This window comes from Hippocampus comes, unplaced genomic scaffold (genome assembly GCF_001891065.2).
Source record: "Hippocampus comes isolate QL1 unplaced genomic scaffold, H_comes_QL1_v1.1 scaffold93, whole genome shotgun sequence".
NCBI classification, from domain to species: domain Eukaryota; kingdom Metazoa; phylum Chordata; class Actinopteri; order Syngnathiformes; family Syngnathidae; genus Hippocampus; species Hippocampus comes.
In genome coordinates, this window is record NW_017805481.1 from 428,290 (window position 1) to 455,456 (window position 27,167).

The following is a 27,167-nucleotide window of genomic DNA, read 5'->3' on the forward strand; positions in this document are numbered from 1 at the left end:
GGCAGTTAGGGGATCTTACAAACAACCTGATTTGATTGAAAACACGAGCAAATCCGCAAACACTCGCATTCAATCTCGCAGACACACTGACGTCCCATAAACCCACTTCTTAATCCCAAAGCTGTTTTTTTTTTCAATATTTTGTAGCCACTGTGTTTCACGTCACCATAAATCCCCCTCTATCTAAGTCTCACCCTCCCTCCCATCCTGCCTCACTTGTCCGAAATCAGGCAAAGCAGCTGGCACCATCATCATCATTATTACCCTAACCCCGTTCTGAAACGTTCGCGGCCGGACAGTATACCTGGACAAGGTCGCTGACAGCCAGCCTGCAAAGGATGTCCAGGCCTATTTCTGGAACCATTTCCTAGACGCGCTCACCAAACACGATACGATCCGACCAGCTTAAAAGCGGGGAATTGTGCCAAACGGGGATATGTAATGTCAGACGAGCGGCGGCAAGCATCTTTTGTGCCTGGTGATATAAGAGGGCTGATGGATTATTTTTAAAAGGATTTTAATTTTTTTTTTTTTTTTAAAGGTCCCTTAAGAAGACTTCTTTGGAAAAGCCCTTTTGGGGAACGATTCGGCTATACTCTGCAGCAAGCAGAGAAACTTCTTCCCCACCCGCTTGCCTGCAAACAACCGCTGTGCTCTTACAAAAACGTGCATTAGCATCACAACGTTCAAGCATTTGGACTATCGAGGGGAAAAGAGGAGGTGCGCGCTCTCGGCCGGTCGCAGCATCAGCACCAGTATTGCATGCGCGTGCCCGCACCGGTAGAAGCTGCCCGGGAAGAAGAAGAGGAGTTGGAGGAGTTAAAGTTGGACCGGGGTGGGGGGAAATAAAGAGAGGATGCGTTGAAAAGACGTTCTACCGTCTAATTAACATTTTCGATGCGGGGGAAAAAGGCGCCCTAGATTGAAGGATGACTTGCAAAATATTGACTTTATGTTTCTTGTCTTTGGCTGTGCGACGCTGCTCTTCACGTAAGTCTTGTCATGCATTAAATTTGCTGGTGTTTTTTTTTTTTTTTGTTATGTATTGGCATTGTGTGCGTTTTTTGTGCAAAAAGTTGCGTGCAGTAACGAAGCAGCGAAGGGCATGTTGCTTCTGCATTGGAATTCTTGAAGGGCACATTGTCATGCCTTCTCAGGATATAAACGTTTCTCTGCGGTTTTTTTTTTTTTTTTTTTAGCGAATGCAATTATTTTAGGATTGCAATCGGTCGTTTCGTACTATTTGCGTGCACGCAGACCGCGGGGAGGGAACAACGTCAGACAGTCCCGCAGAATTAAGGTGAGCGCGGACGGGACTGCAGTCTGCATTGCAGTGCTTTCACCCGCACGCAAGTTTGTGCCCGGCGCAGCAGCGTGAACTTGCACCACACGGACAACGCTGCAGAGTACATGGCTGTGTCGAACACATTGTGAATATAAAGCGTGAGCTGACACTGAAATGAGTTATAAAAGGAAGACGTTTAAACTGAGGCTTGAGAGACTATACGACTCAGCGCCTTGACGCGGACCAGCCCACTGCATCATTTTTTGGGGGGGAGAGTCATAACCTGTCAATCAAACAGCCTGCATGTACTTTACCCCCGGGAGGGGTCAAGGACCCCCCTCCCCCAGCTCAGATGTTAAATCAGGCTTAAATGGGCTGTAATTAAATGACGATTTAATGCATGGTTGAAGATGAGTGCAGGTCTCTGCATTACAAATTAAAATCTCAAATGCTTTTTTGCATATAGTAAACACCCAAGTCAGGGTGAAATTCTACAACCAAGTTTGTGATACCGATGCAGACTGCCTGTTATGACTCAGTAGTTTTGCGGTGAGAAAGATGCAGAGGGATGGGCACCGGTCACGTGTCTTGAGAAGACTTTGGAATATAAAAATAATCTGCCTGTCCATGTTTTGACAACATAAGATAAAAATAATTAACAATTATTTTAAGTGTAGAGTTGGATACTGCTTGCAATGAATGGACCATCTTGCTGGATGAATCAATATACTTGCATACAGCTGGAGTTGATCAAATGCTATGTGGAGGCCCCATAGTGCAAAGTGCCTCGAGGGCTAAAAGTGCTAATAATGACGAGGAAGGATCTCTGAACAGCTCCAACATGATAAATTGGACTGCAGTGCCAACAGTGGCTCGAAAGGCTGCACATAGTGACTCGAAAGGTTGCCTTTAGTGCCGATTGTGACTACTAAAGGGTGCATATTGTCCCAAATAGACTTGTAAGGCTACCCGCTAGTAACCAAAAAGGCTGTCTCTAGTGTCTATAGTGACCAAAGAGGCAGCAATACTCATTACAAAGTGCCTATAGTGCCTACTCTTTTAAGGTACGACTAGAAATGCTTCCTTTAGAACACTAGTGACTAGAAAAACTGCCTATAGTGCCTATTGTAATTACATCTCCCCTAACTTACACGTAGCGGCGATTGTGATGAACAAGGGGCCTATAATGACTGGTGTCTATAGTGACTTAGGAAAGCTGGCTATTGTAAATAGAAAGACCGCCCACAGAACAAGAAAAGATTAGTAAAGTGCATATAGTGTAGTAACGATAAGGCTGTCAACAATACCGATTGTGACAGCAGCATCGCAGGTCGGTGACGCTGCCCAAAAGCTCCCGCCCACCCTTCTCCTCCTCCTGCTGCACTCTGCATAGCGCCGCTGCAGGAGAGATGTGTCAGCTCGGTGGGCCTGTCCCACACTCATCCAGAAGACCGATGAGTCAGCACAAATAGAGCCGGCGCTCTAAATGTGGCCACACTGTTTCCACTCCACAGACGGTTACTGATGAATTTGTAATAGGTGCAAGGGAGGGAGAGGGTGCCTTGGGGGACACCTTGAAGCATCCACGCAGAGCTCAGGGTTGCAACTTGACAACGCCCTACAGTGGGGTGCGGAGCTTTTATCGAGTGGGGCAAAGGAAATAGTTGCCTCCCTTTTGATACTTCAAGAAGAATTAAAGCCGATCAATATGTCTTCCATTAGAAGCAATGCAGTGAATATTTTGGTTCTGGCGTGGGTTATGCACTACTCTGAAACATGTCAGAGGATGGAGGCACAACCGCAAGGTTGAATTAATCTTGCAAGCCATGACTCAACAACCGGGGATGTCCTTGAGGAGAAAGACACTGAACAATGCTAGGATCCTTCCTTTTCGCATTTACGTGGTCAAGGTGCTGGACATTCATCCACCGCTGTGACACAAGCGACACGTAGAAAACAGATGGCGGCTTTTAATAGTTGGAGCAGCAACTCACCTTGACACAATGTGAAAATGATTTGGACAGAAGAATGCCAGACATTTAAACAATAGTAAATCTAGGCCGCAGTCAATTGTGTATTTTTTTTTTCAAAAATGTAATTCACAAATGTTCCCGCTTGGAGAGTAACTACATTTAAATTTCTCATTGGAATACATGAGAGAAACCCAGAAGGCCACAAATAGCACAGGAGCAGTGAGTCCGACCGACATTGCTGCAGCCTATGAGATGTGGCCATTATTAAATAGGACATGGCGGGTCAGGAAAAGAGAAGAGAGGTGATCTGTTAGCGCTATAATTTATGAGGAAGGAATGAGATGCGTAGAAAATGGGACAGGATCAAGGCAGGACAGGGCAAGATAGGACCGCAGCAGTGATCCAAGCAGTGCAGCACCGTGTCAGGAAGAGATGCAGCAAATAGGACAGGACATAATGTTACAGGACGACACAGGGCAGGGCGAGACAGAACAGGACAGGATAGAAGCAGCGAGCCAGCCAGTGCTACACCCTATGTAGGGATGTGTTGAGTCGTAAATAAGACAGACAGAACAGGACAGAACTCGAGCAGTAAAAAGTTGCATGTGTGGAAGATGTGATAACAAGGAACTCATTCATTTGAGTTATCAGAGATGTACAGAGTCCCTAGGCTGGCACCTTTTACTTCCCAAGCTAAATTGGAATTTTGTTTGCCAGAGCATGCACGAACATTTAATTAAAATACAAAAGGTGTCTTCCTATTATGCAGGGCCCGAGTGACTTTCATTAATGTTCTCGTTGATAATGCTCACACAAACACCATTTCTTCATCTTTTTTTTTCAATTATAAATTATTTACCCGCAGAAGAATGCGTGGACCCACTCGTGTCTGGCCTCTACGCCTCTTCCTTCCTGGCCTCATCCAGATATAACTTTCTCTACTCTGCCAGTTTCGCCAAGTTGTATGGTAAGTTTCGAGTGCATTGTCGCTCAAGATATGAATGTTAGGCAAGTATTCATACCTGGAAAACACGCTTTCTTCCTCGTAGGCAGCAGTGGCTGGTCACCCTCCCTCAGAGATCGGCAGCCGTGGCTGCAGGTGGATCTGGGCAGGAAGTACCGTCTAAGGGCCATCGCCACCCAGGGCACCTTCAACTCGTATGATTGGGTCACCAAGTACACCCTTCTTTACGGGGACAGGCCAGACTCATGGACGCCATATATCATGAAAGGAGGCAACTCGGTGGGTGCCACAGGAGGGGGGGGGGGCATTAAACCCGTGGTGGATTTTTACTGGGTCATTGTATCCTAAAAATGTGTGACCATTCATAACCATTGGGAACTAAAGTGACGGTTTATTCTTTGGCGCGAGAGAACAGAATAGTGACTGCCCTGCATTACTGCAGACGCAAGGCTGATTAGTTCTTTGATCTCAGCATCCGTCGTTTCCCCCAACAGCAAGGCCTTGCCCACAAGATCTCAAGAAAATGAACCCCCTTTTAGGCAGGAATTTAAAACAAGAACTAGAAGACAAGGTCATGCAAGAACCCATCAAACAGAAATTAGCAAAGGCGGATATGGTTCCGAGGATCACTTGTGCGCAAAACTACTTCCACCCGATTCATTGTACACTCATTACAGGCAATTCTGCTGTCAGGGAGTATTTTACTGCGCTTATTGTCAACTGCAATGGACCGGAAGAAAGTGCATTATCTCATCCACTGACAAATCTCATCTCACCGCCACTGTATCAACACCGGCGTCTTAATAAGGCTGTGACTCAATAATGCTCACCCCCTTGTCTGTTTGCAGACTTTGCCTGGGAACTGGAATTATTATCAGGTGAAGAGGAATGTCTTCCATTACGCCTTTACAGCCAAACACATTCGTCTGCTTCCTTTGGCGTGGAACACAGAGAACGGAGGGAAGATCGGTGTGAGGCTGGAGCTGTTTGGATGCCATTACGGTAATAGAAAAATTCAGCATTGTCACAATTTCTAGGATTTTTGTGCAAAAAGTAACTTGAACCCTTTCAGGGACAGCGGTTACTACGGTGGACATCTTATCACGTTATCTGGTTACAGGGTGCAAGAAAAGGGTTAATGCGTACAGAAGAGAAACCCTGGTCTAATTCTTTGGTCAAAATGTTCTCCATCCCCTAAGATTCACATGTGCTGCAGTACAACGGGGACGACTCAGTCGTCTATACGTACCCCGGGAAGCGGTCCCGCACGTTAAATGACCACATTGCCATAAACTTCAAAACCCTGGAGCAGGATGGTGTGCTGTTACACAGCGATGGAGTTCAGGGAGACCTCTTCACTCTCGAGCTAAAGAGAGGTCGCCTCTACCTACACATCAGCCTGGGTACAGCCTGACTTGAGATCAGAGCCACATTTGCAAAACACACCGTCATTAGTCTTTAGCTAATTTCCCGCTTTCTTTCTTTGTTTCAGGAAGTAGCGTTATACACAAAACCGATGGTCGCACCACTCTAGTAGCTGGCAGCCTTCTCGACAACCTACACTGGCATTACGTCACCATTAAGCGTTCAGGCCGTCAGGTGAACTTCACTGTTGACAGCCAGACGGTGACGGCCGTCTGTAACGGAGAGTTTAGTCACCTGGATCTGGACAATAAGGTAGGCTAGCGTCTTTGACTAGCCGGCATCTGAAGAAAATATTGACCAAACTGTTTTGGTTCTTTGGGTTTGTCGTTTAGTTGTATGTTGGTGGCGTCATCGAGCCCAAAATGCCTCACCTCCCCACAACCCCAAATTTTCGGGGCTGCCTGGAGAACGTCTTCATCAACGGCATCAACATCATCTATAAGGCTAAGCAGGAAGAAGCGGACATCATCATACCAAGAAAGGTGTTCCGTCAAGAGTTTCGATTCACTGAAAAATAGTAATAGATTGAGTGAGGATTTTTTTTTTTGTCCCTCACAGAAAAAGATGCATTTTGCATGCCGGGATATTCTTCTCAAACCGATGACCTTCGCCGGACCGAACAACTACCTACAAGTGCCGGGCTTCTTCAGAAGGCCACGCATGTTTGTAAAGTTCAAGTTCCGCTCGTGGGACTACACGGGGTTGCTCATGTTCACGCGCTTTGCCGACGACCTTGGTGCCCTGGAGCTCGGCCTTAGCGAGGGGCAGATCAACGTCACCATCTTTCAGCCTGGCAAGAAGAAACTGCAATTTGCCGCAGGTGGACTTATCGCAATCATGGGAGAAACTTTGTGGTGAGAATCCCCGATCCGACAGGCTTTTTTTCTGTGTCCAGGTTACAGGCTGAATGACGGCTACTGGCATTCGGTTGATTTGGCGGCCAGAGATAACCTCCTCACTCTCACAATCGATGAGGAGGAGGGTTCGCCGCTGAAGATCACGAACCCTTTCACAATACGTACTGGAGACCGGTACTTCTTTGGAGGTGAACTGCTAACCAAGATCAACTCAAAAACAAAATCTAGATCCTGTCATTCATCTATTGGTGTACGTTTGCCCAGGTTGTCCCAAAACCAACAACACCATCAGGAAGTGTGAGACCAAGCTAAACCGCTTTCACGGTTGCATGCAGCATATCTTCATCGACAATGAGCAGCTCGACATCGACATTATTTTGCAGCGGCAGTGGGGGCGCTATGCTGAACTCCTGTTGGGAACTTGTGGTATTACTGACAGGTGGGAAGCGTCCTTTCAACACCCCTGTTGCCCTTAAGGAGAAGTCTCCGCTCATGTGGATGGAAACTACTTTTGTATCGTGTTTTACAGATGTACTCCCAATCCATGTGAGCATGAAGGCAGATGCATACAGTCGTGGGATGACTTCATTTGTCTATGTGAAAACACCGGTTATAAAGGGGAAGTGTGTCACATGTGTAAGTCTCGAACCCACTAAACTTGGTCCCGTTTCTGAAGACAAAGCCGTTCTGAGCGACATGAGTTGAATTACTTCACAGCTGTGTATAAAGAGTCATGCGAAGCCTACAGACTCAGCGGAAAGTACTGGTCCGGAAACTACACCATTGATCCAGATCTGAGCGGACCGCTAAAGCCATTCGAAGTATACTGTAAAATGAAGTGTGAGTAAGACTACTGACTTAGATTGCTTTGCAGCCTTGTCAAATGATGATGATCACTCTGATCTTGAACCGCTCCAGCATACAAAGCTTGGACTGTGATCTTGCACGACCGGGTGGACGGTACGAAGGTAACAGGGAGTTCAATTGACAAGCCGTACATCGGGAACGTCAACTACTGGAACGCATCTTGGGATGAAGTCACCGCCCTGGCCAACACCTCCTTGTACTGTGAGCAGTGGGTTGACTATTCATGCTATAAGTCCCGTTTCCTCAACACGCCTGGTGAGTCCCTCTTGCTAAACTGCGGGAAATGAAAAGCAAGGGTGAGTGTAATAACACTCACTCTGCTTCAGGTGGAAGACCGTTTGGTTACTGGATTGGTCGCAATAATGAGAGTCACTACTACTGGGGAGGAACATTCAGAGAGGTCCAAAAGTGTGGCTGCGCCATCAACCAGACCTGTGTTGACCCCAAGTATCAATGTAACTGTGATGCAGACTATAGACAATGGTGAGACAAGGTCATAATGTTTATGCGGTCTGTAACACGTATGTGAAGGTTTCAGCATGGTTATTTTTAAAACTTCAGGTACTCCGATAAGGGCTACTTGGACTTTAGGGACCATCTTCCTGTCAGGAGGGTGGTGGTTGGCGACACCAACAGGACTGGCTCAGAAGCACAGTTTACAGTAGGACCTCTTCGTTGCCACGGAGATAGTGAGCTCAACGCTTAGGGTTAATTTTTCTATTTGAGTATGTGAGTTGCTTTGTCTCACGAACATTCCACTGTTTACAGGAAACATCTGGAACACAATATCTTTCACCAAACCGGCCAACATAACCTTCCCCACTTTCAAGCCGGGCTCGAGTGCCGACATCTCCTTCCACTTCAAAACGTATAGATACGACTCAGTCTTCTTGGAAAACTCTGACGATCACCTGAAAAACTTTATCCGGATAGAGCTCAACAGTGAGTTCAACAAGCAGTGACGTATATTCTCCTCATTTATTTAGCCACTCTTCTGACCCTTTATTACTCCTTCTTTCCAGCGACCCATCATCTTGTATTCGTCTTCATGGTGGGCGATGGCATCCAGAATGTGACACTACGCTCCCCTGTGCCACTCAATGACAATGAGTGGCACTTTGTCCAGGCTGAGATTAATGTGAAATTGGCTCGCATCAAGGTCGATTACCAGCCCTGGACTGTCAAACGTTTCCCCAGTCAGACTTTTGTCACCATGAACTTTACGAATCCTCTTGTTGTAGGTAGGTAACTCCAAAAAATGACTGATCGATTAAAGGTCTCAGACGCAAGTTGTAAAACCACTGTCTTACATTAGGTTCCCGTAACCGCACTCAAAAACCCTTCTTGGGTTGCCTCCGAGGGTTGCGGCTGAACGGTGTTCCTCTGGATTTGGAAGGGAAAGTTGATGAAGAAAAAGGGATCAGGAGGAACTGTACCGGCCAGTGTCTCAATGCTACCATACCTTGCCGTAACAGCGGCCAGTGTATTGAGGGCTACGCTTCCTACACCTGCGACTGCAATAACACCGCATTTGACGGGTTCTACTGCCATAAAGGTGAGTTCCTCGGGACAACTTGTCCAAAATCGAGAGAGACATAACGATGATTCGCTTCTTACGTTGATCTCCTTTAAGACATCGGCGCCTACTTTGAGCTTGGCTCCTGGCTGAAGTACAATGTGCGGAAGAAGCCAATATCGGACGAAGCAGCTTGGGCTAACTGGATTGACCCGCATTACGACAATTTCAGTCTGGGGTATAACGACACGGCGGACGACATAGAATTCAGCTTCAGCACCATCTACAAACCGGCTGTGCTGCTCTACATCAGCTCCTTTGTCCATGACTACATTGCCGTCGTACTCAAGACTGATGGTAGGGACCGCATGCCACAAGGCCATTCACCGTGTCGTGTATGTGCCGTTCTAAACCATCTGTTGACTTTCTCCACACAGGTAGCGTGGATTTGAGGTATAAATTGGGACTCATCACCCACAAGTACGAGCTGACTCGCCGTAACCTCGCGGATGGATACCCGCATTATATTAACATCACCAGGCACAACAGGACTATCAAAACGCAGGTCAGTGCTCTGGCTCCTTCCACCTTACAAGCCCCTAAAAAGTGTTAGTCCTACTGAATCTTAGTGCTGCATTTGATACAGTCGATCATAAAATACTACTCCAAAGGTTAAAGAACTGGGTGTAACTTTCTAACGTCGTACTTCAGTGTTTTAAGTCCTATTTAGAAACCAGAGAGTATCTTGTGTCACGTGCAGTTCTACAAGGCTCCATCCTCAGGCCTCTGCTATTTAACATTCATCATAGAGAAAAATAAAATAAGTTACCACAGCTCCACAGACACACAATTATACATCATGGTCTAAATCACATGACTCTGGCCCTCAACAGGCTATGAATAAATGTATTGAGCAGTTAAAAGAATGGATGTACCAACATTTTCTGCTGCTGAACAAGAACAAAACAGGTTTTTGCTTTTGGAGCCAGAGAAAGAAGATTGGAAGCCCGTAAACGTCTCCACTCGTTACATTTTAAAACCACAGATTATGTGAAAAACTTACTATAGACAAATAAATTTGCCTTCCCTTGCCCTAAACACCAAACAGCGCAACTTTAGGTTTATATCATTTCCAGGACCCTGAAAGGTTGGAAAGATACCTCTATTCTTCGACAACTCAGTTTAATGTCAAGAGTTTACCCGCATGATTAATATCTAAATCTAAAATTGTGAGGATTAAATCTGCGTTATCCGCATAATCTCAAATCCAGATTAAAAAAAAAAGTATAAATTGATTGCTATGTCGCCACAGGTGGATTTTATGGAGCCCATTGTTGAAAAGATAACTTTAGTGGAGGATGCAAGATTTGACTCTCCAAAGTCCATGTTCTTGGGCAGAGTGATGGGTACGTTTCTCAATCCTAAACTCAGAACATATCGGCTCCAATTCGAAAGAACTGCATTTTGACTGCGCCCTGTGTCTCTCAGAGGTCGGCGACATCGACTACGAAATCCAGAGGCACAATGCTCCAGGCTTCATTGGCTGCATCTCCGGCGTGAGATACAACGTCTATGCCCCTTTAAAGGCTCTTTTCCGGCCAAATGAAACAGACCCTCCGGTGACGACGCAAGGTTATGTCTCGGAGTCCAATTGCGGCGCCTTCCCTCCTGTTCTGGGTTACGTCCCGTGGGAGGTGGATCCATGGTTTACCACCATAGGTATTTGAAGTTCACCTCACCAACACACAAGTAAACTATAAACACAGTCTTTCAGTTCTTAACCCTTTCAAGGACAGGGATTACTACAGTGGACATCCGCTATCAGGTTACAGGTTATCATTATTGGTGCATAAAATGGTTAATGTGCATATCTGTTTTACAGATTACATATACATCCATGATGACCTTGGCCTATTCTGGATAATAGGTGAGCCCTTTACAGTTCTTGCGTATTAAGCTTGTATTTCTGATTTTAAAACACCATCCAATACATTTTGAAAGGGGCCAAAAATGATATCTCCGTCAATTTCCGACAGATTTTTTGACATTTCTGTCAAAGGGAAAGAAAGACTGAGCACAAAGTAATTGGGCAAAAATTGATATCTTAAATAAGAGTTTTCCACGTTCTGTCAATTGACAATTGATCTTTTTTTAAATGTCACTTTTTATTGTCCACCTGAAAAGCAAGATCCAATGTACTGTATTTTTACTGATTGAATCTCAGTGTTGGCTTTTTCAATTTAGAAGCTGAGTGTCCTCCATCCTTGTATTGCTGATGCGGGGACAGACTGTACCAACTCCCCCATTCCATCCATGTCTGAGACCTTTCCAGGATCAGCTCAGTTTTAGTCTGTCTGGGCATAGATCATTTTACTGCCGGTCACTGTATTAATACGTCACCACCGGTCAGATTGAGTGGTATTACGCTAATACGAGATGTCATCATCAAAGATTAATGCAAGGCATGCCAACAAAGGACATGCCAAGCCTGGAATACAATTTGGGATGAGACAGTGTCCGTCTTTTTGTTGGAGGACATGATTGTGGAATTAGCGGTGGACAAAATTTGTTGACACGTTTTTTTTGCCAGGAAAATGTCATTAATTATTAATATGGTCACTTTGGATGAGAAATTCAGCAGCAAGAGCAAAACCCAGACCTTATTGTGTAGTGTATTCAATATTAGATTCAAGGAGGCCAAAGACAGAGCATATGACGGTGACATCATTCGATTTACAGTGAAAACACTGTTTGGCTGATCGAAAGTGCTGATAAAGCAAAAAAAAAAGAAAAAAATGAGAGCATGTGTCTGTTTGAGTGGTGCTTATCTCTCTCTTGAACTGCCGCAGTCATCGTCATCCTGGCGCTGCTTCTTCTGCTGGCGGGCTTGTACAGCATCTATGTGTACGCGTACCAGCAGAAGGGCACCTACCGCACCAACGAGCCCAAACACTTGGAGTCGCCCAGCAGCTCCCGGCCCCTCACGGAGACCCTCAGACGAGAAAAGAAGATCCTACCTAAAATTGACGAAGAATTCAGGAGCGGCTAAACTAATAAACCACACGCATGGGACCGATGGGACAGTGACTTTTGGGAAGGACTTACATAATTACATACATGTCTTTGCATTGATTCTTTTGATTATGTTGGTAGTCCTCTGAGGGGTATGACTTGTGGGTTTAGCTACGATCACAGTTCATAAACAGGCCAAGAGAGTGCAGACGACAAAGGCATCACCAGAACAATGCTAGCTAATGCATGCTAACAACTGTAGCAGGGAGGGCCATGATCTGAGCAGTGGCCCTCGGGCCCGGTGGCTACACCGTCACTTACCAGAACACCCAGAAGTGATATAATAAACTCACTGCAATTCAAAGCACTCATTTTTAATTACCTGTATTGCTTGAATGTTGTTGAGTCACGCTGAGAGGTCGATGGGGAGTCACTCGGCTGTGCGTGTTGTCGTCGTCTCTGGAATCCTCTCTGATATCCTGGTTAAAGACTTAAAGCAAGGCATTCAATTACTTTTTGCAAAGCATCCCTAAATCTGTGGACGGACAGGTGGACTTACCTTAGCTGTGAGATCCACTTTTGAAGCAGAGTATTTGGCATTCCAGAGACGTACAGCAAACTGGGGACAGTTAAGGGGATTATCCAGCATTCAACCCCAACTTGACCTGACTTGATGGTTAAAAATTCGTCATTATGATGCGTAACAGATGTACCCATGTGGCAGCAGAGGACTGACTTGGAGTGGGGGAAAAAAAAACACGATCCAACAGGAAAAAGGAGGCTGGAATCTGAGCTGGTGTCAAATTTGATTTAATATATCATATCATATGTTCAATTGCCCATCTTGACGAGCTATCATGCAGGCCTCCTGGGAAGAAAAAGTACCACAATAAGTAAAACCCACAAGTAATAACCAGTGAGGACAAAGCCAAATTACCACCAGAGTCATCTGGCTTAGGGTTTCCAATTCTTCCATTTCTTCTTTTTTTTTTACCCGAGTTTGCAATGCCTGGTGCTGTACAACGTTTGTATTTTGTGAAGTTCAAGGCCCTCCGCATGCAAGTCTCACACTGTCCTGCAGGGTGAAATACTGAAGTGCCTCATCTGAGCAAGGTTGCCCCCTCCCAAACCCCCTTCAAGTTACCACAAAAGCTTCATCAGATGGCGTTAGGATCCAAGAACAAGGAATCAGACTTTTATTATTTTCTTAGCCCATTTGTGCCTGCCGATATTCTACTGTATGGACCGTGCAAAACCTGCACCTTCAACTGACAATCTGGTGACATCCTATCTCTCAATGTGTCCATGTAAACAAAAAAACCCAGCTTGTTTTTGAAAATAAGTCAACCTGAGTGACACACTTTGGATGAAGGATGAACATAACAATTCCAAGTTGTGAATAGGTTTGCGTATTGTGTATTCAAAGTCTAAAAGCTACAGTCAGGCAGTGCATTACCTTTTAAGAATGTATCCGCAATTCTGGAAGGCCACATTGTATTAGTAGTGGATCGCAGCTTTCCCGATTGCAATACCGTATCTACTCTACCTGTTTTTTAGGGCGGGGCTACAGACTGTCATTGATAATGAGGGGGGCAAACATACACGTTCTACTTGGATCTGTCTTGCTTGTTATGTTTTGTCTGGATTTTAAGACAAACCAACGTTCGGGTGGAGACGCTTCCATATAAATATACACACACTGTAATAGGGTGCTTTTACACCAGTAGTTTGAGTAAAAATATAAATAAATGTCCTCCTTTCCGCCATTTTGGTTTCAAATCCATAAAGCAAGTGAAGATATGTCAGTTATGAAACAGCTATTTTGCCTCTAACTGATAGCAACTGAAAAAGAAGTACAGACTAATAGAAACCGCTGGTGTGAAAGCACAAAGTACATGTACAGAGGACCATGATGGTGTAAAATGCTCACGTTTCACTTCCAATTCACACACATTTGTGTATAGATTTATGCATCATGTCGTAGCTAAGTAGCTGAAAGCCGACTCACTCCTTGCTAGCAGCTAACTGTGTACGTGAAGCAAAGCATATAGCCTAGCATGAACACACAAGAACAAGCTTCTTTATGCCACTGATATCCGCAGGTAACACAAAAGTGAGGTGTGGAAATCAACTTTTTGAATGTCACACTACACTCATTTTTAATTACCTGTATTGCTTGAATGTTGTTGAGTCACGCTGAGAGGTCGATGGGGAGTCACTCGGCTGTGCGTGTTGTCGTCGTCTCTGGAATCCTCTCTGATATCCTGGTTAAAGACTTAAAGCAAGGCATTCAATTACTTTTTGCAAAGCATCCCTAAATCTGTGGACGGACAGGTGGACTTACCTTAGCTGTGAGATCCACTTTTGAAGCAGAGTATTTGGCATTCCAGAGACGTACAGCAAACTGGGGACAGTTAAGGGGATTATCCAGCATTCAACCCCAACTTGACCTGACTTGATGGTTAAAAATTCGTCATTATGATGCGTAACAGATGTACCCATGTGGCAGCAGAGGACTGACTTGGAGTGGGGGAAAAAAAAACACGATCCAACAGGAAAAAGGAGGCTGGAATCTGAGCTGGTGTCAAATTTGATTTAATATATCATATCATATGTTCAATTGCCCATCTTGACGAGCTATCATGCAGGCCTCCTGGGAAGAAAAAGTACCACAATAAGTAAAACCCACAAGTAATAACCAGTGAGGACAAAGCCAAATTACCACCAGAGTCATCTGGCTTAGGGTTTCCAATTCTTCCATTTCTTCTTTTTTTTTTACCCGAGTTTGCAATGCCTGGTGCTGTACAACGTTTGTATTTTGTGAAGTTCAAGGCCCTCCGCATGCAAGTCTCACACTGTCCTGCAGGGTGAAATACTGAAGTGCCTCATCTGAGCAAGGTTGCCCCCTCCCAAACCCCCTTCAAGTTACCACAAAAGCTTCATCAGATGGCGTTAGGATCCAAGAACAAGGAATCAGACTTTTATTATTTTCTTAGCCCATTTGTGGCTGCCGATATTCTACTGTATGGACCGTGCAAAACCTGCACCTTCAACTGACAATCTGGTGACATCCTATCTCTCAATGTGTCCATGTAAACAAAAAAACCCAGCTTGTTTTTGAAAATAAGTCAACCTGAGTGACACACTTTGGATGAAGGATGAACATAACAATTCCAAGTTGTGAATAGGTTTGCGTATTGTGTATTCAAAGTCTAAAAGCTACAGTCAGGCAGTGCATTACCTTTTAAGAATGTATCCGCAATTCTGGAAGGCCACATTGTATTAGTAGTGGATCGCAGCTTTCCCGATTGCAATACCGTATCTACTCTACCTGTTTTTTAGGGCGGGGCTACAGACTGTCATTGATAATGAGGGGGGCAAACATACACGTTCTACTTGGATCTGTCTTGCTTGTTATGTTTTGTCTGGATTTTAAGACAAACCAACGTTCGGGTGGAGACGCTTCCATATAAATATACACACACTGTAATAGGGTGCTTTTACACCAGTAGTTTGAGTAAAAATATAAATAAATGTCCTCCTTTCCGCCATTTTGGTTTCAAATCCATAAAGCAAGTGAAGATATGTCAGTTATGAAACAGCTATTTTGCCTCTAACTGATAGCAACTGAAAAAGAAGTACAGACTAATAGAAACCGCTGGTGTGAAAGCACAAAGTACATGTACAGAGGACCATGATGGTGTAAAATGCTCACGTTTCACTTCCAATTCACACACATTTGTGTATAGATTTATGCATCATGTCGTAGCTAAGTAGCTGAAAGCCGACTCACTCCTTGCTAGCAGCTAACTGTGTACGTGAAGCAAAGCATATAGCCTAGCATGAACACACAAGAACAAGCTTCTTTATGCCACTGATATCCGCAGGTAACACAAAAGTGAGGTGTGGAAATCAACTTTTTGAATGTCACACTATGTACTGTTTGCTCAGGGCAAAGACAGTTCCATTACTTGCTCCTTTTAGCTGGAATAAGCCTCCAAAGTGTACATTTAATGGTTTGATTGTACAGTGACAAGATACTGGTAATGTACAGCTGGCAATTACAGGCTCTATTTTTTAAGAGTGTGCCGTAAACACGTGAATGTAAATGACAGCGTTGCTCGAATACAGGTGTGTGTATATGTTAGCCTAGTTGTGGAGCTAGCATAGCAGTATCATCTCACCATCCGTGGTCCCCCAAAATATGTGTCTGTGTGTGTGTTGTTTTCACTGTTTGTTGACCCCGAGACAATAAACAAGCAGACGTGCACAGATGCCAACAACCCACTATTGTAGTACAGCAGTAACAGTCAAGATAAAGACGTGTGGTGCCTTGAGATACAAAGTTAATTCATTCGGTGATTTGTAGTTTTTAAACACAGTGTATCTCAAATCATCTTTCCTCATTGAAATGAATCGGCCGTACCTCATGGCACCACCGTGCCCAACAGACAACATCATAGCGAGTGAGTGAACATCAACGGATGAGTTGAATGATGTGTAGAGCCTTAAATGTCCACTAGAGGGCGACCGAATTTTGTTTAAGTTTCAAATGTGCGGATGTGCTGTCACTACTCTAAGCCATTTGATTAGGGACACCGCAATGTGATCCACAACAAATCTCTTGCAAGTGTACCTAATGACGTGTCCAGAAGTGATTGTGTTGTCCAAACAGAAACGATGCTTACAGTTGTAATGTGGTCACACACTGACTATACCATCATTCACTTTTTATTTTGTTGTGATCAGATATTGTGACTGTAAACGCCCATTCTTTATTCTTATTGTATAAATCTAAAGCCAAATTGACTTCAATAAAAAGTTTGAAGGGAACCCACTGGGTGATGTGGTATGAGGGTAAAGGAGAAGCATAAAAAATAAATAAATCAAAACCTACAGAAATGAGACACACACGATAAGTTATGCTAAATGAAGTACATTTTATTTTTGTCCTTTTTAGTACATAACGATTATTTTAGAAAGATAAGACTTTTCAAGCAAAAGATCTACCCGGTAACAAACATATGTACACACAGAAAACGGCGCAAAGTTGAAATGTACAAACACTCAGTGCGACCCGGTAGGGAAAACTGGCAGGCAAGTTATCACCATATATATATTTATAAACCCCCCCCAAAAATGAATCAAAACAAAAACAAGAACAGTTACAAATCGAGTAGGCGTGGAACTTGTGAACAAAAGTGAACAGGACACAACAAAGGACTAATAGTAGTAGAAGTAGTAGTAGTAGTTGCTAAGGGAGTGGTGCACCACTCGTGTTCACAATGTGGTAGGATAAACTATAAAACGATCTTTTTTTTTTTTTTTTTAAATGTTTAAATCATATCAAGGCTGATGCTAGCGTGCCATCCATCCTTGGAAGGTGTCAAAGGCAAAAAGGTGCAGCGCTACACAGTAGCGTTCCTCCCTTCTTACACTCCTTATAAGGATGCGCGTCGACCCAATCTCAAAAGATGCAATTGCAAACCGAAAGAAAGAAAAAAAATATTGAAATTTGCAGGGAGGAATGATGGAGTAAAAAAAAAAATAGCAGCTCGAGTATAGCTTAGTTCATCTGAGGTGAACTACAAAAAAAAGGAATGCATGTATTAAACAATGAAAAAAAAGAAGTTAAAAATAAGTCTTTAAAAAAAGGCAGTGACAGGCTGATTTTTAAAGGCAAAAGAAGTCGAAATTGTCCCATAAAATGATGACGAGAAAAATAAAAATCAAATTAAAGGCAGTAGATTTTTTTTTTTTAAGGTCATCATTAAACAATAGACGTGGTTTCAATTCCACTCCTGTCATATAAATATCCATTGTGTGGTTTGGCCAGTCACCACTTGAAGTGCTTCGGACACACTCATTTACATTCTTAATACTCAAAAAGAAAAAGCAGAATTTAATCCAATGGGAAGTGGAGTGATATTTGAACAGCCCTGAATAAATACCAGGAGAGGTGATGAGCAGGCCTAAAGGATAAATTAAATTAGGCAACATAGAAATCAAATGAAAAGGAGGTGGCACTTTTTTTTTTGTGTGTGAGCCTAGGACAAAAAAAAAGGAGTGTGAAAATAACTACAAAAAATACAAACAATAAATAAAAATAAATGAATTCCCTTCAGATTTGATCTACTTTAAAATGTTTGTTAGTTTTCAGGAGAGGATCACAAAGTCTTTTGAAATAAAAGACTTGGTTTTCTTCATATATTTAGTTTTTTTTTTTTTTATAATAATAAAGTCCATCTGTGACAGAATTACTTCATTAAATTGTCTGCTGGTTTTTCAGACAACAAACGTTTTGCCTTTACTGTGTCTCACAAGCCGTCCGCAAACAGAACACGCGAGCGGTCCTCGGCATAAACAACAAGTCAATCCAAATCCAATAAAAAATCTTGGAAACAGGCTGACACACAAACTGCAACTTTAAGCAAATACCTGCATCTTTTTGTTGGCCTCTGGGATTTTTGAAATTTGGGTCTGGGCAGAGCCGGCGACAGCAACGGCGGGGCTGGGGGTTGAGTCTGACCAGTCGGACACGCACTGAGGGGAGGGGCTGGACCAAGGTTCGGGCGACTCGGGTGAAGGGGTCAGGTAGGGGTGCTCAGTAGGCAGGTGTAGGTAATGCTTGGGCGTGGCGTCGAGCGCCGACGTGTAACTGTGCTGCGAGGGCGGGGTGGGGTAATCCTCGGCGGAGCCCGGCTGGGGGGCCGGGGCTTGGGCGGGCGGGGCGACGGCGACGCCCGGCGGGGCCTGGGGAGGGGGCTGTTGGAAGAAAGGCGGTGGGGGTTGCGAGGTCTGCGGCGTTGGCGGAGTGGACGATGCCATGCGGGCCAGATTCTGCTGGCCGCTTATGGAGTGGCTCATGATCTGCTGCTCGCTGATGGTGGGCAGCTTGACGGGGCTGACGCTGGGCGTGGAGGTGACGGGCGTGGGTTGCAACATGGTGCCGCGGTACATCTGCTGCTGATGCAGCAGCAGGTTCTGCTGCGGCGGCGGAGGCGGCTGCATGCTTTGCTGCAGCGGCGGCGGCATGCTCTGCACCAGGTTCACCACCTGCTGCCCGCACTGGGAGACGGGCGACCGGCTGTGCCATTCGAAGGGCACGCTGACCGGGCTCACCAGGCCCATGTTGAGCCCCATCTGGCCCGACGGGCTCAGCACGTAGCCGTGGCCCACATCCGATGCCATGGACACTCGTCCCTGCAGGGCCATGCCACCATTGCCCAGGTCATTGAGCTGCGCCAGAGACACGGCGAAGGGGCTGCCGCTGTCCAGCATGCTAGCGTGCACCATGGGCGTGCTCGGGACCGACAGTGACGAGTGGAAGAGCCCCGGGGACGGCATGGCCACCGGGGACGTGGGGTTGGTGATGTAGCCGGCGTTGCTGGCGCCCCCGTGAGGTGACTCCAGCGAGTCCACTGGCGAGAGGGTGACCGAGCTCTCCAGCAGGGCACTCTGCATGTCCAAGCTCAGCTTCTTATTGCGGGCCTTGACCGAGTCCTTCAGACCGCCGGCGTGCTGACCCCCCAGGCCGGAGCCCTTAGCCCCCGGCCGGCGGTTCTTCTTACCCTGCGGGGTGGTCTTCAGGCTGGGCAGGAAGGCGCTGGGCGGGCACATGAGGGGCGACAGGGTGTGCCCGCTGGAGAGGTGGAGTCCGGGCCCACCGTGGCCCTGGGGGCTCCTCACAGTGTTGTACTCGTCCAGGAGCTGCACGATATCGTGGTGCATGCGCTCCTGAGCGATGTCTCGGGGCAGCCTGTCCATGTGGTCCGTAATCTCGCGGTTGGCAAAGTGAGCCAGCAGAACTTTGACGGCCTCGCAGCTTCCCTCGCGAGCGGCTAGGAAGAGAGGCGTCTCCTCCTTCACACGTACACACGCATGCACACAAGGTTAAGGATTCAAACATTGCTTTTAGAAATAAGTTTCTTTCACTTTGCAATGACCTCACCATACCTTAAGATCTTGCATGTCTTTGTTTGCGCCATTCTTCAGCAAGGCAATCGTCGCGTCCACGTTGTTAACAGCAGCGGCCCAGTGCAATGCGGATTTACCTGAAAGGAAAACAAACTCCAATCAACATTTGCTACTCAACATGGAGGTGAGTACTTGGGCCTGATTTCGCAATCAGCTGGCTGATTAAATTCGCCGATACAGTGAAACTCCTCTCCAACGAAACCTACATGGGCGAAAATACCTCTAGTGTGAAAAAATCTTCGCGCATTAACACCATTCCCACTTTCCTGCCCCCCATACAATGAAAAAAAACCCTGTTGCGTTATACGAAATCTCAAGGCAATATCAAACGTGACAGGCTTAAAAGAGGACGACATGACGATAAGCAAAGCGGCTGTTTACCCAGTTCATCGACTGCATTGACATCTGCGTGGCAAGTGATGAGTTCCTCCACCATTCCCTCCACCGCCAGACGGGCGGCCAGGATGAGCGCCGTGGAGCCGTCGTACATGCGCGAGTCAAGATCTGTGGCCCTGTTTCGGATCAGGATCTATGCCAAGAGAATGACGGGATGACATTTTTTTTGGTCCTTTTGTCACACTTTCAATCTCACTTTTTTACAGATGTTTTCGCTTGCTCTGATGTGTACCTGGAACACTCCTTGCGCGTCCGCAGCCACGGCAGCGTGCAGGGGCGAGCGTCCCGTGTTGTCCTGCGCGTTGGCGTCCGCCCCGGCGTCCAGGAGTCTCTTTGCGGCGTCGGCGCGGGCGTAACGGGCAGCCAGGTGGAGCGCCGTCTCGCCCGTGCGATCCGTCTGGGCGGCGAGTGACGCGCCCTGGTAGATGAGGTCGGAGATGATGTTGGCCGAGCACTCCTCGCTCTCCTCCTCCTCGGTGATCTCGGGCTCCAGGCCGCCTCCGCAGAACGACGCCAGCATCAGCGGAGTAAAGCCGTCTAGTAAAAGAGTAGTCAATATCGATGTAGATCATGTCGATTTGATTCGATTGCTAGCTCGCGAGAGAGCTAGCGAGCTTGATAGCTTTACAGATAGATTGTGTATACAGTACGTGTGTTTAAATAAATACACGATCCCAAATCGGTTTTGTTCTCACTACCAACCTGGACCTCGGACGTTAACGTCCATGCAGTCGCTTTCAAACTCCCCTTGCGGCGGGGTGAGCGCCATGGTGGGCGGCATGCGGATGTCGGCCGCTGCCAGGTGATGTTGCGTCCACTGTCGGCTATCGACGGCGTCCTCTCCGTCTGACAGCATGCTTGGCTCCTCCATCTAAAAGGATCCGGCAGAGACGTCGGTGTCACAAATTGATCGCTGTTGTTTTGTCCATGTGTACGTGTGGATTCATTTGACCTTCAATCTTTTGGGTTCTGGGCATTCGGCATCGATCCACTGGTCGCTGTGATCTCCAAGGAGAGATTCCTCAACCGTTTTGGGCATGTGTCTGTTGTTGATATCGAGAAATATGAAAAACCAGGACTAAAAGAAGCATATCCGTCTATACATGCGCTACTGTTTACAACCTCAAAACAACATTTGCCGCTACTGTCGTAAACCGAGGATCACAACGAGTATTCATAAATATTGCCCAAGTCTCTCGCTCTTACTTCATTCCAAGAGCATCCTGGCCCACCGGCTCCCTGCGGTTCTTGTTGCTGCTGGGCTCCTTCTTGAGGAAGAAGCCCTCCGGGAACCACAGCGTGCTGTGCTCACGCTTTCTGCGGGAAATCAGCATGCCTAACACCATGATGACCAGCAGGAAAAGCGAAGCGATGCTGACCAGCATCAGTTTGCCCCATTGAGGAATGGGGTCCGGATCGTCCACGATCTTTTCTCCTGCGCAGGCAAAGGCAAGGGGTGTGATTGCAGATACGTTCTTGGCGGGTTCTGCCTGCGCTACTCATGCTCGCCTGTACCCACCGCGGACTTCTTTGAGCGGGTACGGGAAGCGCAGCATTTCAACGGCCGACAAGGCTCCGAGGTAGTCCGCGGCGCTCTCAGCCGACGGGAAGCAGTCGTCAGTACACAAGCGGTTGTCTATTTCCAGGTAGACGATGGAGCTGGAGAAACAAGAGACTGATGTTAGTGGTCTGAATTCTCAGAAACGACTATTTAAGAATAGAAGAACCACCGGTGGGGACCCTCTAGTGCTATGGAGTAAAATGTTTTGAGGACCAGGACTCGAAAACATTTTTCGACTAATCTCCATCTCTTACCCAATAATCTCCTGTTGAGGCTGAAGCTCCCGCTTGAGCCGCGCCTCTCGCCGGGTGTAGGGCCGGATCATAGCCTCGCCGTTGTGGTCCAGCCGGAAGCGCAGCGTGGTGTGAAGGATGGCGCTCAGTTTGACGAGGAAGGCCGTGCTGGTGCGCAGAAGCTCCTCCGGAGGGAGCAGCACCACCAGAACTAAGGCGCCGTCCACGATGTCTTCGGGAACCTTTTGAGCGCAGTCCAGGCCGTCCCAGCCGCACTCCTCCGTGTTGCAGCCTTGGTCGCACAGGCCGTCGGCATAGTGGTCGATGCAGTAGGTCTCGTAGATTGGGCTGGAGGAACCACAAAAAGAAAGATTGACATCAATCAACCGGATCGAAAGTTGATTCATTTGGACAGACTGTAGGTCATTCCGTATCTGTTCACAGGTTGAAAATGTTGATCTGGATCATGATTAAAGATGAAATCCTGATCAATGTGGCTTTGGCTCAAGCAAATGTCATTTGTCACTTTTGTGGTTAGAATGCAAGCAAAAGAAAACCTTAACTCATTCAGTACCAGCCAATTCTAGACCAAGTCTGAAAAGACGTTTAGAAACGTCTTTGGGAGTGAATGGGTTTTAAGCTGCTCTGCGTGCAACCAGGAGACAAAAACTCACTTGCAAACTTTCTCCTTGGTTTTGCAGTCAAAGTTATCATACAAGCAGTCTGCGTTGTTGCACGACTCGTCGCACTGGCTGTTGTTGAACACGCGCCAGCAACGGGGGTCCGCGCACCGGGCCCAGGGGTTGACCGCCAAGGAGCAGTCGCCGCCATCCCAGCGGCACGCCAACGTGCTGCACTCCTTGTCGCACACGCCGTCGTTGGCTTTTCCGTGGCAGTCGGCCAGCGGACACGACAGGGCCGGGGTCTCGTTGACCCGGCCGGCCTGCTCGCACCGTTTGCCCGTCCAGCCGCTGGGACACTGGCAGTGGAAGAACGGGAAGGCGGTCTCTTCGGTACACAGGCCGCCGTTGCGACACGGCTGTGAGGAGCAGCCTTCGTTGCTGCGGTGGGCGCACTGAGGCCCGCCATAACCGGGCAGGCAGGTGCAGCGGGCCCCTCGCGTGGTGAGAGCGCAGCTTCCGCCGTTGTAGCAAGACAGCTCGCGGCAGGACATGCTTCGCTCGCAGTTGGGGCCCGTGTAGCCCTGCCGATGAAAATCAGAATCGTTTTTATTTGTGAAGCGTGAGTATGTGTGTCTATGAACACAACTGTTACGTTTAGGCGCCATGGGTTCATGACTGTGTGCATTCAATGTATGTTGATGCTTTATGATCCTTTCTGTTTAAAGGTCTTTGCCATCATCTAAACACAATTGCCATTAGGATTTTCACTCTTTGGGACAGGGCTTGATCCCTAATCTTTGCGAATTAGTTTTTATATTTAGGATAATCACACAAATATGTCCAAAAATGCCAAAAATGTGGTAATACTGACAATGGCAATGCACACGAATAGAAAATGGGTGTTACGTACAAGCTGACATGTGCACGTGTAGCCAACAACAGAAGTGGAAGCAGAGCACGCGCCTCCGTTTTGACAAGGCTGAGATTCACATGCGCTGAACCTGTTCTGGCACCTTCGACCTAAAACATACAATCACAAAAACACACAAGCAAAGATCGATCAAGAAGACTAAAAGAAATACAGAACGGGGACTTTTTGCATTCACATTGCAAGTTCACATCATCTTTTTCCAAATCATTTTTATCTCCGTGAATGATATTCGTCCAGTGGGTGACTACAGTTTTTAAGTTAGGATTTGACAGACGCTGTACAGTATGTCCTTTTTTTTTTTTGTTTTCTTATCTCAGTTAGGAGAGAGGCTATCCATCTAACCTGTGAAACCGGCCTTGCAAACACACTGGTAGTCGTTGGGCATCTGGATGCAGTCTAGGCTGTTGGAGGGGCTGCAAGGACTGGAGAGACACTCGTTGATGTCGCCCTCGCACCGCTCGCCTGTAAACCCGGGCGGACAGTTGCAGCGGTACCCGCCCACTCGGTCCACGCAGGTGCCGTTGTTGAGGCACTTGGGGGGAGCGCCGCGAGGCCTCATTGGCGGGGCGCAGTCATCTTCGTTGATCTCGCAGAGGACACCTTGAAGGGAGACGATTGTTGAAGAGTGACAGTTATGGATACATTCGGACTTTGCACTTTTGTTAAGTCATAATTAGAGTAAATATTTGGTTCCTCCACAAAAAACAAAACAAACAATCAAATGAAATGGTGTGATGCTAACAGTGCCTGCCTCCTGCCCGTGATCTCAAAGGATCGTATATCGGTGCCGATGTGTGGGCATACCCAGAGTGCCAGGAGGACAGGAGCAGATGTAATGCCCGACCAGGTCGATACACGTGCCTCCATTTTGGCAAGGATGAGATTGACACTCATTGACCTCCATCTCACAGTTCTGACCAGTGAAGCCCGGCATACACTGTAAATGGACACGTGAAGGAGAAATGGGATTACTTCATGGCTGTAAAAGGTCAACTTTGGTGTTGAAGGGCTACGTTTGATTTGAATGGATAGATATTCAGTCAGAGGGTTAAGTTGGATCGGCACAACTTTCATGAACTCACGTCACACTGATATCCTCCAACGTATCCCCTGCAGGTGGCGCCATTGCGGCAGGGTTTGTCCTCGCAGTGGTCCACTTGGCTCTCGCAGTAGCTGCCGGTGTAGTCGCCGGGACACTTGCAGTAATGCGTGTTGCCCGTGTTGACGCAGTGGCCGCCGTGGTGGCACAATTCGTCTGTCTGGAGTCCTGGTGACAAGGAGAAGGGGATGTGAGTGACTCTGCTGCCGTATGGCAAGAAAGGAGGCCGAGTTTAAAATAAAAATAAAAAATAAAAAAACCACGACACCTCTCTGGCGAGCTGCTGTCTCACAGGAAACCCGGGGAATGTCGCAATAACGTCCAGACCAGCCGTGAGCGCACTCACAGACAAAGGCCGAGTCTTTTTGCCGACAGCGTCCGCCATTCTGGCACGGGGAGGAGCGCCTGCACCAGTCAACCGGCATCTAGGCGCACAGGATACGAAGCAACGGTTAGCATGACGCTCGCACGCGAGAATAAGAGTCGGATTGACTTTTTTTCGTCGCACCTGACAGCGCGTGCCAGCGTAGCCTTTGGGGCAGGTGCAGCGGAAAGACTCCAGGGCATCTTGACAGAGACCCCCGTTGAGGCAAGGCTGCGAGTCACACTCGTTGACCTCGTACTGGCAGTGCGAGCCGGTGAAGCCTGAACGGCACATACAGGAGTAGCCGTTGATCTTATCTGTGCACGTCCCTCCATTGAAGCACGAGCTGCACATGAGGAAATAACTCACGTTGGTCACATTTTCATTTCAGGCACTTTGCATGAGCGGTGAATGATTTCGAAAAAGACATGGATTTTTCATTTTGGGCCCATATTATATTAAATAACTAAATGGAATAAAATCAAAGTATATACAGTACTGACATAATGATAATCTTGTTCCAATTTCACATTTTTTCTTGAACTATTCCTTTCTATGACTGTAATAGATTTATGGACAAAGATGAATTAGATGTAGTGAATGAATTATTTTTTTTTTTAACCTACCGCACATTTATGGGCCCTGACGGACTAGAAATTTATCCTGATCCAAACTGATAACCAGAATACTGATGCTGATCTAAGTTAACAACTCATTCACTCCCAAAGACCTTTTTAAACGTCTTTTCAGACTTGGTCCAGAATTGGCTGGTACTGAATGAGTTGAGATGATTCGGCCATGATGGAGCTCCTCACATCATTCTATTCCGTGTATCTTTCCGAAACTCAACTTTTTTTTCTCCATCTCTTGTTGGATCTCATTCGCGTACGCAACCCACCCACCTTTCCGTGCAATCCGGTATGTTGGTTTCGCAGTGGATGCCAGTGAAGCCGGGCCTGCAGGTACACGTGTAGGAGTTGACGTAGTCGGTGCACGTGCCGCCGTTCTTGCAGGGCAGACTCTGACATTCGTTGATCTCCTGAGCGCAGCGAGGCCCGGTGAAGCCCGGCAAGCAGCTGCAGTGGAAAGAGTTGACGCTGTCCGCGCAGGAGCCTCCGCTGAGGCACGGATCTGTGCAGGTAAAGGGGGAGCGAATGAGGGATTTGCGTTTGACAACACACACGTTGACATTCTTGCGGTCACTCACTGGGGGAGCAGTCATTGATGTCCGTGTCGCAAGTGGACCCGGTGAAACCGGGCCTGCAGGAGCACACAAAAGAACCGAACGTGTTGGAGCAGGTCCCGCGGTTCTTGCAGGGATTGGAGAGGCATTCGTTCACGTCCCTGTTACACAGTTGCCCTGCGGACGGCAAAAACGAGTCACAATTAGGTCACGATGGAGACGTGAGCTCCTCCTCTCGGATCCTTCTGTGCTCACCTTGCCAACCGGATTGGCAGTTGCACTGGTAGCCCAGGTAGTCTGGGGTGTGGGTGCAGACGGCCTGATTTGCGCAGGGGTTCGGGGAGCACGGGGTGAGCACTTCGGCGCATGTGGGTCCGTTGTAGGGAAGCTCGCATAGACAGGTGAAGCTGGCCACGCCGTCCACACACGTGCCTTTGTTCAGGCAGGGACTGGACGCGCACTCGTTGATGTTCACTTGGCAAAGGTTACCTAACGAGGGAACAATTCATAGATTTTTTTTTTTTTTTTTAATGACAAGAATTGACGTGTTTTTCACAGGACAGCGACGATATGATTTTTTTTGTTTGTTCGTTTATTTAACTCATTCACTCTCAAAGACGTTTTCAAACGTCTTTTCAGACTTGGGTCTAGAATTGGCTGGTACTGAATGAGTTAAATGTCTAGAATTGGATGGTACTGAATGAGTTAAATGTGTTTATTGTTTAACCCAGGGGTCCCCAACCTTTTTTGCCCCACGGACCGGTTTAAGTCAGACATTATTTTCAGGGACCGGCATTTAAGGTGTGGCGGAATTAATACAACAAAATAATATGGTATGAGCTGCATGAAAACTGTGGTGTTTTCGAAATACAATAATAAACACAAGGAGCGTCTAATCTGG

The 27,167-nt window shown here is 46.9% G+C and overlaps 2 protein-coding genes across 2 annotated transcripts in view; one reads left to right on the plus strand and one right to left on the minus strand.

The window, feature by feature from the left end:
• Window positions 1-241: 241 nt before the first annotated feature.
• On the plus strand, window positions 242-13,223 carry cntnap1 (contactin associated protein 1). The gene is made up of 24 exons (XM_019875738.1): window positions 242-990; window positions 4,124-4,225; window positions 4,308-4,501; window positions 5,071-5,224; window positions 5,422-5,625; window positions 5,715-5,899; window positions 5,980-6,129; window positions 6,206-6,467; window positions 6,543-6,692; window positions 6,769-6,943; window positions 7,034-7,140; window positions 7,222-7,344; window positions 7,423-7,626; window positions 7,698-7,854; window positions 7,933-8,060; window positions 8,140-8,313; window positions 8,394-8,612; window positions 8,687-8,926; window positions 9,005-9,244; window positions 9,325-9,452; window positions 10,200-10,293; window positions 10,376-10,606; window positions 10,770-10,814; window positions 11,737-13,223. Exons 1-24 carry the CDS (start codon window positions 930-932, stop codon window positions 11,934-11,936), a joined length of 3,927 nt encoding a protein of 1,308 aa, XP_019731297.1. The 5' UTR covers window positions 242-929; the 3' UTR covers window positions 11,937-13,223.
• Window positions 13,224-18,114: 4,891 nt separating this feature from the next.
• The window catches only part of notch3 (notch receptor 3), a 30,053-nt gene continuing 21,000 nt past the window's right edge, over window positions 18,115-27,167 (minus strand). Inside the window, 20 exon segments of the mRNA XM_019875776.1 lie at window positions 18,115-19,762; window positions 19,856-19,953; window positions 20,258-20,405; window positions 20,505-20,809; window positions 20,975-21,143; window positions 21,225-21,315; window positions 21,479-21,707; window positions 21,792-21,931; window positions 22,088-22,414; window positions 22,741-23,270; window positions 23,600-23,709; window positions 23,963-24,220; window positions 24,425-24,557; window positions 24,703-24,887; window positions 24,988-25,144; window positions 25,228-25,429; window positions 25,986-26,214; window positions 26,291-26,443; window positions 26,522-26,747; window positions 26,749-26,866. Coding sequence (XP_019731335.1) covers window positions 18,326-19,762; window positions 19,856-19,953; window positions 20,258-20,405; window positions 20,505-20,809; window positions 20,975-21,143; window positions 21,225-21,315; window positions 21,479-21,707; window positions 21,792-21,931; window positions 22,088-22,414; window positions 22,741-23,270; window positions 23,600-23,709; window positions 23,963-24,220; window positions 24,425-24,557; window positions 24,703-24,887; window positions 24,988-25,144; window positions 25,228-25,429; window positions 25,986-26,214; window positions 26,291-26,443; window positions 26,522-26,747; window positions 26,749-26,866 — 5,245 coding nt within the window. The 3' untranslated portion in view covers window positions 18,115-18,325.